The 20,921-nt window shown below is 41.0% G+C and overlaps 1 protein-coding gene across 1 annotated transcript in view; it reads right to left on the bottom strand.

Moving 5' to 3' along the window:
* The window catches only part of LOC306741892 (receptor-type tyrosine-protein phosphatase mu), a gene marked incomplete at its 5' end in the record, with an annotated part of 140,768 nt that overhangs the window by 82,819 nt on the left and 37,028 nt on the right, over positions 1–20,921 (bottom strand). The window contains 4 exons of the mRNA XM_079224225.1: positions 2,009–2,183; positions 3,431–3,546; positions 5,286–5,364; positions 10,428–10,702. Coding sequence (XP_079080351.1) covers positions 2,009–2,183; positions 3,431–3,546; positions 5,286–5,364; positions 10,428–10,702 — 645 coding nt within the window. The remainder of the gene's footprint in view (positions 1–2,008; positions 2,184–3,430; positions 3,547–5,285; positions 5,365–10,427; positions 10,703–20,921) is intronic.

Here is a 20,921-nt window from a genome sequence, read left to right as displayed (position 1 = left end):
GCGACAGTTTGAGCAAATATGACAACAAGTTAACAGCTGTAGCTTTATTCAGTTCCCAAAACTGTCATTTAATTTTCTTTCCATTAATTAATACAAGGCACACACGCACGCGCACGCACACACACACACACACGCACACGCACACACACACACACACACACACACACACACACACACACACACACCATATCAACCATTTGCCATTCACCACACAGAGAGCAATAGTAGGAGCTGCTACTCTGCCCTGTTGTTAGACTCTTTATAAATCATTCTTTCATTTGGCCGTTACTTCCACTGAGCCTGTCCTGCTAAGATGCAAGAGGTCCTCATTACATTGTGCTCTCTCCTAATTGCGCTGCTGAGGGTAAAGAATTGATCTGCTCCTGATAGGAGAAGAGCTGGCCACAGGAAAATGACGAGCTTGCCTGGTTGGCCTTCGATTTTCGGTGGCTTTTCTCATTAGTGCTGACACGGGCGCATTGAGTCGGTAGCATGGCCCAGAATACTATGTTGGAGCATAGTGATAGCTTTGCAGGCTCCAGGTGATTCTAACCAGGCCAAGAAAGGAGCTAGCACTTGGACAGGGAGTAATTATCCCCTTTTCAGAACCACTGGCTGCACTACAGGAGAGTCCATCACAATGGGGGGCGGGGGGGCTCGGTAAGGGGCTGCACTGGCCGGCCCAATTGTATGGCGCTCTGGAAAACATGCAGTAAGCTTTCCACATAGGCGCATACATCTGACTGAATACTGGCATGAAAGGTAGAAGTGATTATCTGGAATAATCAAGCATTCACTCTCCTCATGTTGAAGAAAAAAAAGGCAGTGTATGGTAATGAGTGGAGGGGGGAGAGCGGGCTGGGGTGCGACAGCAGTGGGCTCATAATCCACAGAATCACTCCGTGGTCACTCCTCCAAAAACGAGTCACGGAAGCGGTGAATACACATATGAGGGAGGATTTACGACTCAGACACATTGCTAGGAGGGTTAAGCACTTGTTTTATGACTGGTACGATAAGAGGAGATATCAGCCTTTTTTTATGTGTGACACTCATAACCGTGAAAACGCCTCTTTTCTTCCTTCGACGAGTTGGCTTATGTCGGAGTCATAGAGGTGTGAAATCTCTGCAGGATTTAAAGCGGGGTGCATTAAAAAAATGTGATAACTGCCTAAATCTAGAAAATGATTTTAAATATTTATGACAAAGGCACTTTACACCAAACTGGTTTGTCTTTTGTAGAAATACTGTATATCTAGTAACACATTGCAGGCAGCGATCAGCAAAAATATTGCCGTCTAGCGAGTATGTGTAAGTGCGAGGTTGTGCAAGTGATTGTGTTGCGGAATTTATGCACGAGTCTGGTTTTGAGTGCCTCCAGTGTGTCAGTAAATTTTCTTTGAGTACACCACTGAAACCCACTGATACACTCGGGCAGAGAGACTTTATCTCCCTCTTCACTCTGCTGTGTCTGGAACCGGCCATTCTCGCATGATTGACAGACCTCGATCTGGACAGCCAGGATTAAACCTATCAATCACATAAAGCTTGGAGACAAAAAAAAAGAAAGAGAGAAAGAAAGAAAAAACAGGGCAGTAAATTCAATTGAGAGCACAGGGAGAAAATTGAGGTGAAGAAATATAGAAGGCCATTACCGGGCTATAGGGCTGCAGGAAAGTGAGGCCTTGCAGGATTTAGTTTCAGACGACTCCATAAATTCATATCAAATGACTGCAGGAGTGAAATATCAGTGAGGTTACTGTAAACCCTTTGTGATCTTTTTGGTGGAATTGTGCTCAGCCAAGGACAGCCTTTATAGGGAAAGTATCAAAGTCCTCTGAACAACAAATCAACATAAAAAGATAGTATTTTTAGTATCGCCTTAGAGGACATTTTCATCTACAAACAACAGCAGCAGCATTTCCTGTTTTCCTCCTGTTGACTTTGCTGTGTGCACAGAGGTCATGTGTGTGTTTGTGTTTCTATCTGCTCTTGGACCAATACTCACGTTTTATGGTTAGTTCTCCGTAATTGGACACTCCAACCCCTTTGTCTGAGTGAACGATACAGCGGTAGCGGCCCGAGTCGCCCTTGGTTGTGTTCTCTACATCGAAAGTGCCTATGAAGCGCCGGTTGTTCCAAGGTTTAGTGGCTTTCATCGGGGCCTCCCGTCCACCGATGCCCTGTTTGGAACCATGACAAACACACAAGTAAGCCTCCAAAATGGAAATGTTTAATAAACAAAGTGACCTGACCTTGTGTGTTTCAGAAACTCTGGTTGAGTGTACTTCTTGTCTGTTCTGGGGTGCTTTTGTTTGTGTCATATCATTCCCATTGGTGGCTGATGGTAGGAGTACATTTATCACACAGGAATGTGCACACACACAGACACAAACACGCAGTGGGCCCTCCCCAGCTGTCACCCCTCACAGCAGGCAGATGGGGGACATTTGTTCATTAGAAATATTTCTTCATTACTGTCATCGGGGGACTTCACTTAATGTTTGTTTTCCAGCTCCTGTACTAATGAGGACGTGTTTGTTAAAATGATGGAGTACCTGGCAGAGGACCTTTACCCGGCGTCATGCTCCCACTGATCACATGTGTGACAGTGTGCTTAGCAGCTGAGCCGGCAGGGTTATGTCTGCCAGATGCACTACCTTCGCTGCTCAGAACAAGGTCAATTCAAGACTGCTGTGCAGCTCAGTTGTGCCGGATATAGTACACAGTATCCACAGAGCCAACATGTATATAGGTTAAAACCATACGGCAACAATCTGAAACACCTGTAATCCCTTGCATCCCAGATGCACAGGACTCTGGAAAACTGGTGAATAGGTGAACTCTCAAACACAAGCACACAATGCAATGTGTGAATCTCTCAGATGGAATTTTCAAATGGTATGTACATTAAACAAAAACAAAAAATGTTACGTGTTTAAGCATGGAACATAACAAAGGGCTATTACGTATATCCCCCCCATAACATCTCTTCTTCACTTAGTTGTTCCATCATATCATTTCTTCTTTAAAGCTGTGGTTGAACTTCAAAACTGCCAACAGTTGAATCCATACCCTACTAAATGGTTGACAATCTTTACCCTCTGGCCTGATTTTACTTGGATAAAGTGTTGATTTGGTAATCATAATGAAAAACACAGTCATCCCCTTAAACCAGACATTGATATTCTGTATTGTCATGACTCATTGAAGAATGTGCTACATTAAAAGCCAAATGCTACATTTCTAATTTCCACATTTAAAAAGCCTGCAACCTTCTTAGAAAACAGTAGTACTGCTGATCGGAAGATTACATATTCAGACAGTTGGGTCTGTTCAGTAAGACACATTCATTTCCAGAGGGCCCACTTCTAACACCGATTCCATCCTTGATCTAGAGTGGAAGTAAAAGAAGAAAAACGGTTCTCACCTGAAGCCAGAGGCGGAAATTGTCCCTTTTGCGTCCATTGACGGTGCAGTGAAAAGATGCAGTCTGTCCAGCGTTGACCTCCACCCCCTTTATAGTCAGGAAGTGAGGTGTGTTCACTATAAAAAGAATGAAAATATTTATTAGACATCAGCGTAAAAAGTTATATAGGAGTACATGCTGAGGTGCAGTGCACATTGTCACTAAAAAGGATATATACTTAATGAGAATTAATCACTAGAACTGGGTGCTAGAGTAGCAGCATTAAGATCTACGATCCTGTGTCCACAGACTTCCCAGTTACCCACTTTGATACTCTCATGCCAAGATTTGCATGCAAAATTGAAGAACTGAGAGAAATAGGCTTGAATGGATAGTGCTCTTTATTACACTATCCGATACCCCTCAGTGCCGGAGGCCGGCATCGCTTTGTGAGGAGCATCCCACCTATATCCTTGAAAATGGGACACCAGAGGCTGATCTTGCACCCAGTTTCTGCTGTTTCCTAACTGCATCTTTTTCATTGATTGAGGGGATTTTTACAAAAGCATTATTCTACTCTCCAACTGTGCTCATTACCAGGGTGCACAAAGACTGGGATAGTCCACAGAAAGTAACTTATGTAGAACATTTTTGATTGGTACCACTATTCTGCATAGAAAAATAGGGCAATTCAGTGGAGCGACCTTGATTCGAAACATAACCAAATCTCTAAAGACTTGGAAAAAGCTAATTCTATCACTTTCATCATCAAGACTTTCATTTCTACTTAATATTGTATAACCTCGTCTTTGAACTACACTACACCTCCTTTATAATTTTGTCCCGTCAATCCATCCGGTGCCAAAAAAGACAAATCTGTTTTTCTTATCGCTAATGTCTTAATGATGCAAGGGAAGGCAGACCACCCTGTAGCATAATCACACCTTTGTGCAAGATAGTTCACATGGTCTTATAAATAGAAAATGAATTGGATGTGCTCCACTGAAGAGTTGCTCTGATCACTTTGCTTATAACTCAAAGAAACCCAATTGCCACGGAGCAGGGTATTGATCTACATTTATATGTAACACCTATCGCTATAAATCAATCTAATTGACATAACATTTGCAGGATTTCAGCTGCATTCAAATGGTTACCAGGTCATTAGCGCTAGACAATCAGAGTATGATACTTCAGCTATGAGGGGTAAAGTATAAATCAATTGATGAAAACCCGCAAGGTATTGATTTTGTCTTGGACTGTAGAGTGTGAAAACCTCTTAGTATAAACCTAAGGAGTCTCAGCACTCAAAAACATAGACATGACAAATCCTGAAGAGCCCTTATCCTAGTTTTCCCACGGCAGCAGCCAAAAGCTGAAGCTGAAAAATCTAAATATGCTAGAACATTACATGTTCATTAGCTCTGGAGCGCACTCTGAAGTGCTTGTATTCAGCAAGGGAAGCAGAACTCGGAACATCTGAGAGATGAGATGCTTTACTGAATATACTTAAGGGAGGAGGGAAAGTGTGGAATCCAAACACAAGCAGCAGCAAACTGCACTGTGCTATTTGTTTTTTGTGCCGCTTTTTTTTGCGCTATTTCTCCCCATCTCTCAAAAGGAAAGATTTAACACATCCAGACCGACATTAAATCATGAGCACACTTCAGCATATCAACTGTATGCTCATAAATCATCAGGGAGCTAGGAGGAGGGAGGTTTACACTTTGGATTGACTGTAGCATACTCTTTGAAGGCCTTTTGTTTGAATGGGGGGCCTTGCATACAACAACGATACAGGTATTTGGGAGGGTCATGGAAAGGACAGTGAATGTTTGATGATATTCTTTTATGGTGAGGGGTAAAAAGGACTTACTGCACTGGTGGCCCTGGACCACGATGTCTTTGATGGCCAGCAAGCCACGCTGCCCTGAGGTTACGGCTTCAAACACAATCTGAGGAGGAGAGAGGACACTCATAACACCAATGATAAATGGGCACATGTCTTCAAATGGCACTTGAGTGAGGTGCACAGAGAAGTCCGGCTCCTGCTAATGCGATCTGCTCTTAGCTGGGCTGCAGCTGGTCACACAGCTGCAGGCCACTGACATTATTTCCACAATATGTCACAGTTGATAGGTGTTATGACATGCAAGTGTAACATTAAGTTTGAGCCCTAAGACGATTAGTACACAGTCTGTGACAAACATAGTGTACCGTGGATGAGACGCCGCTGATATACCGCGATGCAATCATTTCATTTTACTTGTCCAGGTAATTTTTGCCCTCACCCCAAAATGTGTAAAATGTAAGTGAAGGTGATCTTGTGTGTTCATAGAAGAATTATAATATAAAGGTTCCCATTCATATTACCAATCTCTAAATGTTCTTGTGCATTCCCAATAACGCTCTTATACACTACTCGATAGTTTTAAACGATGCATTTTTGTAATAATAATGTGCTATTAAAAGGTAGGAAATGTCTTATATGGTAAATAATCTGTAATCATGTTGTGAGGAAACATCTACAGTGCTGTCAAATCTTAAGAAATCCATTTGTAAAGAGGAAGTGACTGCAGCATCACAAGCTGTGACGCACAGTAACTTCCAAAAACATTTAAATTAGGCTAAATGCGATACTTAATCCCTGAGTTTGAATCTCTTCCCTCAGGCCATAGATTCAGAGTACCTCAGTTCAAGAGCAGAAGGAGTAAAAAAACCTTTGTTCCATGCGCAAAAACATTAATTTGCACATGTAATGAGAATTTTAGAGATTGTTTGTGTTGTATTCTGTATTATGTATGTAAAGGAAACATTTTTGTACCTTTTGTTTTGTACCGATTTTTGCTTTTTGTTTTGTTCTTTGTCTTTTTTATCTTGTGCACCTGACTGCATATCAAGTTCCCGTCTGGGATGATAAAGGGAGGAAACTTATCGACAATCCTTTGCGAATCTAAGTGTGACTTTGTTTTATTCATGCAAACATCTGAGAAATATGAGTGTTTCGGGGTTAGCAATATTTCTGTAGAATGAGGGGAAAATAACGGTTTTAGGTAACCGAGAACATTGGCCAATTCATCTAAAGTGTTTACCATGATGTTTAGTAATTTTAAGTATTTTTGTCAAATGTAATTTTAAATCATTTAAGTTTACATAATTATTAAGCAGCATTTTGATCAAGTTTCAGGTAAGTTATATGTTAGCAAGCCAACGTTTGTCAGTTGGTCCACTTTACGTTGAACCTATTTCACTTATTCACTTATTTCAATATCTAGTGACAACTATCAGAATCTCTATGCATTTATGTGATGCAACCTGTTTTAATTTTGTAATGCATGAATCTTTAGAAAATGTTTAAAGTTACGAACAGCTGGATAATCCACAGACCTAACTGTCAACTATTTATGTTTATCTATCTAACTACTGACTGGGGCAGATATCTCAGACACAAATACCTCAAAATCTGAAGAAAAATAACAACTGCGTGGATAGACGCCACTAGAATTAAGTGTGAACATATTTGTTGCCTTTACCAGTTGCTCTGTGTCTTGTGTTTCTTGTTGGACATCCAAAATCAAGTACAACTGCACTGCGTAGTTCTAACATGACCCTATTTTAAGGGCCATGTTCGCCTGCAAAACAAATGGTCATAAGCCGACAGAGGGCGTGTCCCGGCAGAATGTCAGAGTTATGTACCCGCTGGTCTGCAGTGGGATAAAAAGGGAAACAGAATGCTGGTCCCTTCCCAAACCCTGGGTGTGGTACTAAGACCCATTACACTGCACACACTCAGACTACACATGTTTTGCATTCCATCATTCTCTAAATATAAACCTATATCTTGTAGTGTATATATTAAAAGTTATCTTGTAGTGTATATATTAAAAGTTATCTTGTAGTGTATATATTAAAAGTTCACACCAAAATCAAAAATTCATATTTTCTCTTTGCGATTTTACCAAAAGGGTTGTGAATTTTCGCAACGCTTTTTCGCCTGACTTTACTCGCTCGACTTTATGTGGTTAATTTGCTTTTCCGCTTTTTCGCTGCGGAAAGGGTGCGCGGCTTATCTCCGTGGCTTTACTCCGTGAAAACAGTTACCATTTCCACCATTCACCATTGAAATATCCACTAGTTCTGCTTTATACTTGTTGTGGAAGTCCCACAAATGTCGGAACATCAAATGCTCTCGTGTCTGGGTTCATAATATTATTCGTAGCCGCACACAGCTTCGACTCCTCCAGGACGAGTGTCTGAATGAAGCTGCTTCCAGCGCTCCTTCAGTGGACCAGCAGCAGTTTGATTCAGCAACAGCAGGACGGCGGTGACGATGGTCGGAGCTTCTCAACGCTCATTGGCTCATCAACGTCGGATGAATTTTTGGAAAAAGTGGAAAAGCACATTTTCGCAACGTTTTTCTACCTCATTTGCGCCGCCAGGCAAAGAAATTGCTTTTTTGCAACCGTTCACAACTAATTGACTTTACATGCAATCTACTCGTGCAAATATTTTGCAACTCTTTTGGTGTGAACGCAGCATTACCTTTAGTGCTATTTTTCAATCTACATTATTTTGGAGGGGGATGTTAGTTTTGGAGATATCGGCTGTCGAGATGTCTGCCTTCTCGCCAATATAATGGGACTATATCGCATGTGACTTTTGTACAAAGCGCCAACATTATATTTAAAAAACTCAACTGTCAGAATGTATTTCATGAAACTGATCATAACAAGGTCTGTGGATTATCTTGAGTAAGCGGGTCATGATTTCAGGAAAGAGACATTGCTTGTGTCTTACTGTCCCCACACATCTCAACGGCTAAGACCTCACCAAAACATGTATACAATTTTTATTTTTATTTTGTGTCTCTTTAATGTTCAGTATGTGGTCTCATACAGACAATTGTGTTCTGCTAGCTGTAGCTAGGCTGCACACACATCATCTCTGAGATTCCTTTTGTAGCCTGGGAATGTGGAGGCGGAGATAGTTACCATTGTCATCTGGGAGGCAGGATGCCTTCAGATAAGGCTGTCTAATTATAAATTTCTTTTTTTGTCTCATGAAATATGAAAGTGAACGTCTTGGGTGCCAATTATGGCCTCATTACAGGCTAATTTAAAGGAAATTAAAAGGCCAACCACTTCATATATCGCCACCAGACAAATGAACTAGCCCCCACTCTCTAATTGAAACCCTTTGTTTGTGCAACAGACATCAGTCAGCCTGCCTAATAGCTGTGATATAATTGATTCCTACATCAATGATGGTGCAGTGCATAATTGGGCCTGACCTACAGACTGAAAATATTCACATGGGACGAAAGCTGTTGATGTCGCAGGAAAGTTCACCATTCTCATTTGTCAGAGAGACACATAGTGAACCCAACATTCAATGTCTACACCACCGCACTGGCTATCCCTTAGGGACTTGGCTAAGTACTCCATTACAACAGGATTGATTAGCTCCGTCATAGCTCTACTGTATGGAAATCAAGATAGATGAGGATATTTGGTGCACTGCCTCACATCAGGATAAATGATGGCAGTACATCTTTCACAGAAAGTACATATTTTGAGTAGTATGTGCCGAACATATTTCGACACATTACATTTATTGAAAATTATAGCTTTTGCACAGCGATTTTGGAAATGCATGACAATCTCAATTAAAAGTTTTAGGGATGACCTGACAGAAGAGTAATTATCAAAGGCTGAAATGGAAGTCTCATGATGACTAAAAGCCTTACCAGTAATTAAAAAATAATTTCCAAGTATCAGGTGGCTTCCCTTTGACAATTGTGTAGGTTACTATGCAATTAAAGATACCTATAATTAGTGCCATGTTGTTAATTAGTGACAATATCAAGCATTGTATTCTCTTTTCCTGACTGAGAGGGGCACTAAGATCATTAGCATCCTCGCATTAACCCACGTTGTCAGCTTGGTTGTGGAACAATTACAAGCAGAGACTGACCTTCCGCTGGGGTTTGGAAGATAACAGATGCTGGGAATTTCCCTGAGCACACTGGAAAGCATCACACGTCATTATGGGCGTGAATGCTCACCTCACATGCAGCGATCTGCTGGAAAACCACGAACGGAACGTCCAAATGGTCAAGTTTCCCTGAATTTCACTTAGAGTCCAAAAGAAAACTACAATTTTGTTTAAATGTATTTGTTGCAATGATGCAGCAGCTAAAGTCACTGTGGCTGAACTGAGCAAATAAAAAGTGGAGCAACATATTTTATTTCTTAATTTCAAAACAGAATCAATGAAGGCTAGCGCTTAGCTTATGCACAAGTGGTGAATCCAAACACAAACTAAAAACATTTGGCCAAACTGGCTTTGCATCATCATCATTATATCACACAAGGGTCACCATCCTCTTTCCCTCCCCCCTCTTGTCTCTTTCTTTTGTCCATGTGCTTTTAATTAAGGCTCCTATCTTGCATTCAGCTGAGAGAAGCTCAGCGGTGTCCCTTGTTAACAAAGATATCAGGCTGGCTCTGAGGAGCAAGCAGGAGGACTCCCCTCGGCTCCACTGTGGACTACCTCTGCCAGGCCATAATGAAATAATTTACCAAGGGAACGTCTCCCATTGGGGGGTTAAGGGGTCTCTCTGCATCAATTAACATTTGGTGGACTCGTGGAACAAGCCCGACGAAGACTAATAGCCAGGCAAGTGTGAAATCACCTTGCCCCTGCCAGCAGTCATGTGCATTGGTAAGTGAAAATGAGTTTTCAGAATTGGAAAAAGAGAGCCGTCTCAGATGGAAGGGAGAGAGAACAGATTACCATGGATACCGAGGTAGCCCCAGAAATCAATAATCGTAGGTGTTTTGAATGGGCTATTGTGCAATTGTTTGGATCTTCTCAAATAATAAATTTGTCTTGCTCCACCCAGTGAACAGGATTTAATGACTTTGGCCTGTCTATAAAGGCTGCTTACAACGAGCAGCCTAGTTTTGTGATGAGACATTATGCAAAAGAGAGCTGGATTCAGAAAACATATCCTCACCTGGTAGAAGTTGGGCCAGTAGGTGCTGATGGCCAGTTCTACCTGTCCCCAGGAGCGGGTGGCTGGACCGGACACGTTCCAAACAGGCATCCCCATGGGACTGTTGTTTTCCTTGATATAGACATTAAGGTGACCCGGGTGGCTGTTGTCTCTGCCTCCTATATAGTAGTGGAAGGTAACGCAGTGGGTGTCATTCTCCCTCAACTGCGGTGTTAGCAGTAAGGCCTTCTGTCCTGCAAAGCGTCCAGATGTGTTCATCATCATGAAGGCTGAACCTGCAATATGGACAAGAAAATTCATGAGTTGAGCAGACTTTGTCCAATCAGCAGTTCAAACAGTGTCAGGTTAGGGCTCGAGCTGCCTGGCAATCAGAACTTATATTGACGAATGAAGGGATGATCGACAATTGCTTCAAGGCCATTCAAACTTACCATCTGGACTAAGAGGTTATGACCAACATCTCTAGGATCTGCTACCTAGATACATTTAAAGGTGAATCAGCATAACCGTCCACTGACCCCCATTAATCCGCTTGAGTTATGAGTGAATTTTAAATCCTTAAACCAGTTTGCCGTCTTTTTTCCATCGATCTGACAGCCGACATCACTGGTCCCCATATGCCTGCTCCCCAAAACTTTGATACAGTAGTTATCGAATAGAATGTGATTTCTTTACATTTTAAGCTTTGATTGAGGTTTGCAAATGCAATTTGAATGGCCGTCGTCACATGTTATTATGTCATCCCCTTAAAAAATGGGGGAAATATGATTTTGTGTTACTGTGGTAATATAAATTGTATTTATGGTGCAGTAAACCACCCCGTTAACACATGTACATGACTCAGGGAAAATTTCCTTTTTTAAAGGCTAAACAAAAACTACTGGTTCTGTCAAATAGATTAAGTGAAGTTGTTTGTAAGTACAGTACTTGAGTTGCAAAAATGTACTTGGGTACTTGTGCATCAAAGACCCGCTTGCGTGGATATACTCTTCCTGTTATTCTACATGCACACTAAAGGCACCCACTGATTTTCCAAAAGGGCCCCAAATAAAAATATTTAAACTCTGATTATGTTTTGAAACTTAAAAGGTGCTACATTTTAAATTCAGAGCTTCATTATAGCAGCAAACATCTATTTGCTGGCCTCGAGCTCAGTCGTGGAGAAAATCCCTCAATCATTAATATGCACTGAATTTCAAAATGAGCACCTCGATATATGAACTGTGTTCCAAATGATCAACTGTGAGGTAGAAGCAAATAACAAATGAATGTATCTTATCTTAAAAGAAAGATGCTCAAGACTATTGTCTCAGGTTTAACAGTAACTACATGAAAGGCCTGAGTTTGCAGAAAGCAGGTAAATGACTGTGCGGAGACCTTTTCTGTTCACTCTGGGAATACTAGCATGTGACCCCTACTGAGAGAAGGCTCTTACCATTGGATTAATAGAAACTCTCTTTTCATTATATTTTATAAAAATTACCAAAAACAATTTTTAAACGACAAATCGTAAAAATCCTTGGTGTTTGAGATAAGTGTTTTTCCCCTAAATGACAGAGAGAAGGAAAATGATGAGAAATCAATAAGTAAAAATCTATTTGCCAACCAAGCCCCTTTTAGATTTTATCGCTTTGGTTCAATATTAAAGGTTAATCTAGTTCTCTCCCCTCTTGCCAATAAAAGACAAGTGAGAATTATTGTGTTGGCAAAGTTACAACACATTGGCAAAGTTACAACACATTCTATTTGTCATCATCCTATTTAGCTTGGCTTGATAATGAAATCGTAACAGCATATGGCACATTTTGCTTAGAGGTGAGACAAACAACTTGTTCGCAAAAGCTCCTCTCTCCTGCATGCGAAGAAGAGCTGAACCCCAGTGGATGTGAATTCTTGCCATTAAATTTAACATCTGGTGATTCACTCAGATACGGTGTTAAAAAGGGTGAATCACGTTGACTAAATCAGCAGGATCGGTTCCCGAGTGTGTCAGCCGAACAGCCTCTCACAAAACCCTATTTGTTTCATCAATGACTCGAGCTTGCCCACTTGTCTTGTTGTGCTGCACTTGCAACGCTCACCAATTCCATCTGTCTCCAGCTTCAGATAACGAGTGGGGGTTCTGTCATGTTTACACAATGAAACAGGAGGAGAGGGAGCAGAGGAGGAGGAGGAGCAGTGAGTTGTGATGACACAGAGTCAGCCTCCTTGGCTTTGTTTGTTAGGTGGTTGCAAGTTGTTTAAAAAGATCTCAACATGTTTTGGATCACATGAGTGTCACATCACAGGAGGGGCTGCATTTGTATTATGGACTATTAATATCTCACCGCACAAGTGAAACCACAAACCAGTGAAACCATGTCATACTGGTGGCAAAACTAGGCATCTTAAGTGCACTGTATATTGTTAGATTCAGATTATGTGGGCCAGAAAGTGCGCTGGCTTACCTTAACTTGTTTTTGGTCTAACCAATTGCCGGAAATGCCTTTTGCTAATGAAGCAGTTATGAATCACCGCAACCGTGAGGGGTCCTTGCGCATAACTCATGAGTAAATGAGGGCCAAAAATATAAGGCCGATGAGGCCAGTAGAATGCAATAATAGTCATGGACAGATGGACGAACACGTACCCTGTTGCACGCACATAACTGACCGCATGATCTCCCCACAGGCCTGACGGAGATAATTATTGTAAAATTAAAATCAATGAATTACATAGCTGAGCATTAAAGGGTATTTTATTGTTGACCGTGGAAAAAAAGTAGTTTGATAAAAACATTGTACCGGAAGGTCCACTTTCTAGCTTTTATCCCAGAGCTTTCGGCTAAGTCTCGTGGGCTTTATCAGCGGATGGCTTCATCAGTGGAGATATCACAGTTGTCATCAGTGCGGAACTTCAGAACTACGGAACTGCTTCCATGGCAACTGAGCAGTTCCAACGTTCCATGCTTAGATCACATGATGGAAAACGGAGATATTGCCATGACAACTGAGCAAACTCTGCTCAGTTGTGTTGAGGAAGACTGTGAGATGTTTCTGAGAGTCCAGGAATTCATGTTTATTGACTAGGTTTATTTTCGCAAATAAATACATAATTCAAATAGATTTGGATAGATTTCAGTGGTTTATGTGAGAGTATGATTTATTTCAATCATTTCTGGCTGGGTTAGGGTTAGTGTCCCCTTTGTGTGGGTTCACGGTGATTAGCCATTGTAGATGGTTAATCACCGTGAACCCACACAAAGGGGACACTAACCTGTAGAGGATGATTGTGGCTTTCCTGTGTTGTCGACCACCCTACACAGCATGACCACTCTGTTATGGTTCACTGTTGTGAGTATTATTCACTTTTAGTTTGTCTGTGATTCAAGTGTTGAGGATAATTATTTTTGAGGCTATGTAGGAAGTCGTGTAAGGTGCATATAGAAGGGCAGGAGTTGAGTCGACTTTGAGACACTTGTTTGTTCAACCTCAATCAGGTGCCTCTATATGAGGGCCGTGAGATCTCTTGAATCACATCCAGCCATCTGCTTAGGTGTCCAGAACATTTGTGGCTTTTTTCCCCTTTGAGGTGTCAGCAACTCTTGGTGTGATGTGAACCAGCACTAATAATCAGTTGATGAATTGTTCATTTGTAACTCATGTCACAAAGACAAAAGATGTTGGCACCACTGCTTTCCTCGACAGGCTGAAGGGGAGACTTTCCTTTCCTCATTATTGGCCACCATGAAACACAAGAATACAGTATTTCGAGTGACAGTGCGCTGCCTCCTTGTGCTGCCATTGTCACCGTCTAAAACAAATTCAAGAGGACAGGAGAACACTGATTTTTATTCAGTTTCTCTGCTCTTAGATCCTGATGACCACATACTCTGCAGGACCTGCTGCACCATCACAAGCTAATTAGCCAGTGAGACTAAGAGCAAATTATAATGACCCTATGTTACTGCTGTGCTAATGTGGTAGTGATGCACACAGGCATTTTCTCCCCCTCTCCTCTTCTTTCTCCATCTCTTGTTCCTTAACAATGGAGTGTTCAAGACCAATTAAAAATAGAGAGCTCTTCTGCACACTCAAGGCCCGTCTCTGCAACTCTGTAAAGGCCAGAGATCTGCTATTGTCTGAGGTATTCAGAAGAAGAGATTTATTATTATTCCAATGTAGGCCACCTTCACCTTCTATTACAATGATGGCTGTACATGGAGAACAAGGAGAGACTAGTATGAAAAATGAATTAGTAAAAGATGAAATGTTCGTGTTGCAGATGCTAGATACAGTACATTTATGTTACTGTTCTTCAGAAATGAAGGGCACTCCGATGAAATAGAAATGTATGACTTTCATTAGATTTGAATATTTTATCCATTATTAACAAGGACACTGTGCCTGAATAAGGGCTGTTGCACAGTGCACACTAACCACACATTGACTATCAGACACTATGTCTTCAGAGGTCATAAATGAAAAGGTGTCACAAAAATTAATCACATTTGGTTGTGATTGGGGTGTTGGAGTCGGATTGCCCTGGAATATTTGTTACGAACGCTGTTTGTTTTTGTTTACATTTGTTTGGATTTCCGAAGTAATTAGCAGGGATGCATCTATACCCCTTTTATCAGACCAAGTACAAGTTTATTTGAGTATTTGCCAGTACGGAATACCTGTGTAAGTACTTAATATCATTACAGTTCTAACAATAACTTTGAAAACATGTATTTTTATCAGATTTCCTCAATTTCAACATGATTCTGTAGCTCACTTTTTAAGATTCAACTCTGTGTTTTCCTGATGCAATAGAGCATAGTTTGCTGCTGGGATGTTAATATTTAACCATTTAATGCAATAAGTTAAAAACTATGAAAGCTGAGCGAAAGATGAAGAGAATAGCGCTAGTCCACCTTAAAAGGTTTGCCTACCCTATGTGCCCCTGAGCTGGAGCAGCAAGAGTTGTTTCTAACTTCATGGTTAATCCCCTTCAATTAAATCATCAGCTTGCTGACAAGCAAGGCGTGGGAACTTAGTCTGGGTCTCCTCAAGGGTCTTGAGGAGTTGTAGCATTTATTCACCAACAAACACTGCTCTGCTACATTTGCAGGTGGAGCCTTATCGTTTACTTTATACTCACTGTCGCAGACGCTCTATCTCGACATGAGAAATTCAACTCGGGGCCGAAAGACCATTATAAGCATTTCTTTCTCATTCTGGTGACGTTTGCGGAAAACCTGGAGCTTTATGAGTTTATCAACCATAGTTAACAAGAGGCAAATTAGTTGGGCACTTTATGGGTAAATTGTGTTAAAAAACAAAAGATCTGCAAATTATATTTGAACACATATTTTGTGTGGAACCTCTGGGTTGTGACCCCAACAATTTATTTTCAATCTCCCGATTTCAGTGAATTTTTGTGATACGTTTTTTTTTTTTTTTGTGGAGTTAGAATGACATGAGCTTGCCAGACCTCTGACTCCCCATCTCGGCTACATTTGCAGCTACTAGCAAAACACTACAAATGTCTGACCCAACTGTCGGCTGTGCATTGTGGGTAATGTAGGTTTTGGTAGATGAAAAAATGTGTGGAATAAAAATGTCTTTCAACCGTCTATAGTGCATATGAAAATGTTATATAACCAAAACCTCACCAATAGGCTGCTTTAAAAAACTACATTAATGTAGGTATTAATGTATTATGTATTTTCTTTGACAGTCAATGTATGAACAAACACCATAAAGAAATGATTTGGATGATGAATAAGTTTCTAGCAATTGTCAATGCACAAATGTTTAGGTTCAACTGGACTTTGAGTAATCCAAAATAACAGCATTAGGGTTGTAATGGTATAATGAGCCATTCAGATCCAGGAGAAGGCTTCCATTGGGTTAATCCTTTCACCTGTCAGCTCGATTGCACCGGCAGAGCAGGTGGGAGGTGGTCACATAGTTTGTGTCCGTCCTGGTGACAAACTGGTAATCACTAAAGCAATAAATACTCTTTGTCAAGACTGGTATTTACATTCAAACAATGAGTCTTGTGCATTTGAGTCAATTTGTCTGAGCATTAGTCCTCTGACGCTATCTTGAAGAAACAGGCAAAAAATAAATGACCATAATCCATTCCAAGACTTACAAGTGTGATGTACAGTGTGACCTCCTTCATTTATGAAACAATCAAACTCAAATTTAGAAATGACAGCGTTTCTGGATTACAACAATGTGACAAAACCACATTCTAATTTCCTAATTTCCTGTAATAAAGTCTCATGTCTTTTTTTTTAATAATTATTGTAGAAAGCAGGAGGATGATTGGGGTTAGGAGAGAACTAGACAGAGAACAGTGACCTGAGACAAATGTCACATGAATCCAACCAAACCATTTCCTATGACATTTATGTTTCTTTGTTTGACTGTGGGAATGAAACGCCATGAAGACCCTACTTCAAAAAGACTGGCATCCAATGTGTAAATATGATTTTCCTTAAAGACACATGATTGCACGAATAATACAAACGTTATCCACGTAAATGCACTGCACAGTAGGTGTATACATAGAGAAATACACAAGCAGAATACAGCATAATATAGCAAGATAGCATGAGCTGATTAAGTGGCTGCATTTGTAAAAAAAAAAAGAAGGGAAATCTTCATAATATAAATACAGTGTGATATAATTGTGTTCATACAAGTAGAGTACTGTCTAATCCAACTCACCAAAGTCTATAGGCTGAAGGTATTTAGATTAATTATCAGTTGATTGATGGTCTGAGCAGAGGATATAATTTGCAATAATGACTAGCGCTCATTATTTCTCCTCCACTTAGGTCCTGAACTCTGTGAAAATCATTATGTGGGGGAAATCAGAATGAAGGGGCACTCTTTAAACCCAAACCCTCCAGGTCTCATTTGCTAATAAAATTCACAGAGGTCACCACCGCAGAAAAGCACGGCTGCCGCTTCGGAAATGTCAATGAAGACAGGGCTATTCTCACTGTCTGCCATCAATCAAAAATTCTCTCGCTGTGAGGGTTAGGCTGTTAATGTGAACAGCCGTGGCCTGCACTCCATTTCCCAGAACTTTCCCTGTGTCTTTTGAAACATGAAAGGGTCCTGATAAAGTAACACTGAATAAGTTTGGGCTGTCCAGATGAAGGACCTGCCAGGTTTCTTTGATGATGTCAAACAGATTCACCCAAAACAATTCATCATGCAACACGTTCCAGCCCTGTCATTTTATTCAGGTGGAACAACTGACCCCTATTATGTTCCATGACAGCATCCTTTGTTGCTGTGTGTCAATCAACAGCAATTCTTAATGGCTTATTATGTCATCGTAATATGCAGTACGCTCTACTGGCGGTCCACTGCAGTAAATGGGTCCTATAATGGCCCATTTGCCTGATACAAACCTATTACACAACAGAGAACGCTCATGTGAGACACATAGCTGCATCATACGCCTTAATTGTATATACCAGCCGCACAAATGGGACGAGATACAGAATGCAAATATTGTGTCCTCCATCATGACACACATGCAGTGTGCCGTCAGAATACCTTTTATAGTTAAGGTTGCAAACCAGTTTCCTCAGACTACGCTACACTTCTTAAACCCACAAACATGCTAAATTGAAAAATTGCTGTCTGTCATCCCCAGGAATTAATTCAGAAATTGATCAGGCGTTGTAATTTGCTGTTCGGTTTCATGCCCCAATCATATAATAGGGTTTCTCCTTAACCTCACAACCTTGCCAACACCGTGCAAGGTGTGATTTTCACACAAAGTTGCGAATGGCTCAAAAGCAATTAGCTTATTTTCAGAAGACGGGGCCTCTCCCTCCTCAACAGCAAATCCCATCTTTTGCTGATGTGATTTTAAATTCTGATTAAATTGCTGACGTCCTTCAGTCAATGGCTGTTCTCTCCTCTCATATTTTAAGTGGCTATCCTCCTCCTCTTGCATTTGAACAGCTCACATAGCGTCGTAAACACTCCTTGTCCAGACAAGGTGGAGGGGGCTTTGTCAATTCATTAACTCCAGATTGAAATGGTCTAAAAGGTGTAGAGTTTGACTTTTAAAATGATCCGTCTTATCCATATGCAGCAACCACACACTAACAAAAGGTACCCTTCTGGGTTCAAGAGTGAGCTGCATTTGCATGAATGCATTATGAATATGACAAGAAATAAGCAGAAAGAGAGAAGATAACCGTTACCCTATGAAGAACCTCATTCTGCCAATCCTTCAGTATTGTCTAGGTGTCATTATCGAACCAAGGACGTGCTATCAAAACAAAGACCCAATGCAACAGTAAAACAAAAACATTTCTCTCACACAACATATTTAGAGCACACATTAAGAATACAACAATAAGTCATTTAGCTGGAGCTGCTTTTGCTATTGTGCAGAGCATAATACAAAAACCCTAATTAATCTCAGTTAGAAGACCTTCTTTCTCCTCCTCCTCTTGCCATTATTCCCCAGAACGAGTCCCAGAGGAGCGTCAGGGAGCAGCAGCCCACTGCTGGCAACATCCACGACACCATGGAGAAGAGGCAGCCTCCGCACCAGCTGGGGCACACTAAAAACAGCTTCCTTCTTCATGGCATCTGGACACCCTATTCAGCACCACACTGCAAACCTCACCAAGAAAGCTTAATTCATTGTTCTCTGAAACCACTGCACCACGTTGGGGAAATGATAACAAAAAGAGAGTCGGGTGAAAACTCAGAAATCCGTATTTTTGATACATACGGTGTGGTAATTGTCTGATCAAATAATATGCAATTCGAGCCAACATCTGACTCTGACAGAAGTGCATCCAGCTCCAGTCTCTAAGGCTGAATGAGTGTTGTTTTGGCTCAAATGGTTTTATGATCATTGTCCAGGTTTGATTAGCCTTGTTGGTAACAACGGGACTGACAGTGACAGTTCTGCTGGGGGTTTCTCCAGTTGGCTCCGGAGAGGAAACACACTTGGGAGCGCCCAAGCAGACACGCAGAGCCTCAGAACTGTGCTGAGCCACCCAAAAGGAGCCGAAGCATGCAATTAGGGCACTGCGGAGGGATAAACAAAACTTCTCTCTGTCCAGATGTAGCAATTAGGTAGGGAGCGGATTGTCGTAAACAACCAAGAGTTCCAGGCCCTGCGTGTGTCTCTTCTCCGAATAACCAGAGGGTTTGCTTTCCTTGTTGCGTTTCATTGAGATTTTCCTTTCTGGTACTCCTTTGTTTACATGTTGGGATGGCATTGGGTCAGTTTGGTCTTTGGTTGCAGTATTAGCTTCTCTAGGATTAAAGAGCGTCCTGACATACAATTCTGCAAAAGGCGCATTGATGTGTTCCCTGCACAATGGCACAGCACCTTAATTCAGGGTGTTTCCGACTGATTCATTGAAGTCTTTGATACATGCTTTTGCAAGCAGGTATTAGAATATGTGTAGCTTTCAAGTCTCACTGTTTTTTAACTTAAAACAGGAAATGATGTAATTGCATAATGAACACTGCATTTCTGGTTAATAAAAGTCAAAAGTTGAATCCAGGTCTCTGACAGGACACCATTTCACAGCAATATAAAATAGATATCAGAGTGAATTATGACCTGTTTAACTTACACTTTAACTTACTCTTATACACTGCTTAGAGCTAGCTCTAAGCAGTGTATTAATTACAACTTAATTAATTACAACTTTTTTTATGAAAGCACATATTCAACTAAGAATACAATCATTCATTTTATAATAATTAGAATTGTATGAAAAATGAAATGAGTTTATTTTTGCCAGATGATATTATTGGAGTTTATAAATTTGGAGCAATTTAGCCTTGCAGAATCGTCCAAAATGCCAAGCGATACTGGTGTTGGACAACATAAAAGCTAGATGTTTGAACCGCTGGAATGATTTGATTTGCCCTAAAAACGGAGCCAGGTTTTAATCATCATTGAAATCACACATTTACCTTGACACTAAGAACACCCTTACTTAGACAGATACTGTCTACAACCAATTTCAACCAATGTTTGAGGTAGCAATTCCTTCTGTTCAGAACAATCTGTTCTGCGAGTATGATGAGGTCGTTTTGTCAAGATTCATAAGTACAGGTTGAGAGTGAGACAGCAATCAGAGGTGAGATAGCTTTCCCTCAAGTGTGCCTTTCACCTAAATGCATTTCTACCCATCAACCCCCTCTCCAGTAGCCCTAAAACAATTTCAGCCGTCAAGTACACTACATTTCACTTCCCTTTCAATGCGGTCAAAGAGGAAAGATTACAATTTCGCAAGGCAGGTTGAGGGCTCCCACTGAGAAATGGAGAAAGAGCTGCACCCTGTTAATTACGCACAATTCAAGGTGCACAGGTAGAAAACAAGCCTATCGGAAGAGTACTCAGACTAGGAAGCACAATCGGGGACACAGACATGGGATTTTAATCAGATATGTTAAATTTAGACCGTGCACGGTGTTAATTTGTAGGTCAAGGCTTTTTCAGATCTCCCTATAACCT

The sequence above is a fragment of the Taurulus bubalis genome (genome assembly GCF_910589615.1).
Source record: "Taurulus bubalis genome assembly, chromosome: 1".
NCBI classification, from domain to species: Eukaryota; Metazoa; Chordata; class Actinopteri; order Perciformes; family Cottidae; genus Taurulus; species Taurulus bubalis.
Note: the sequence above shows the minus strand (reverse complement) of the source record. Positions and strands in the feature narration are given on the sequence as shown.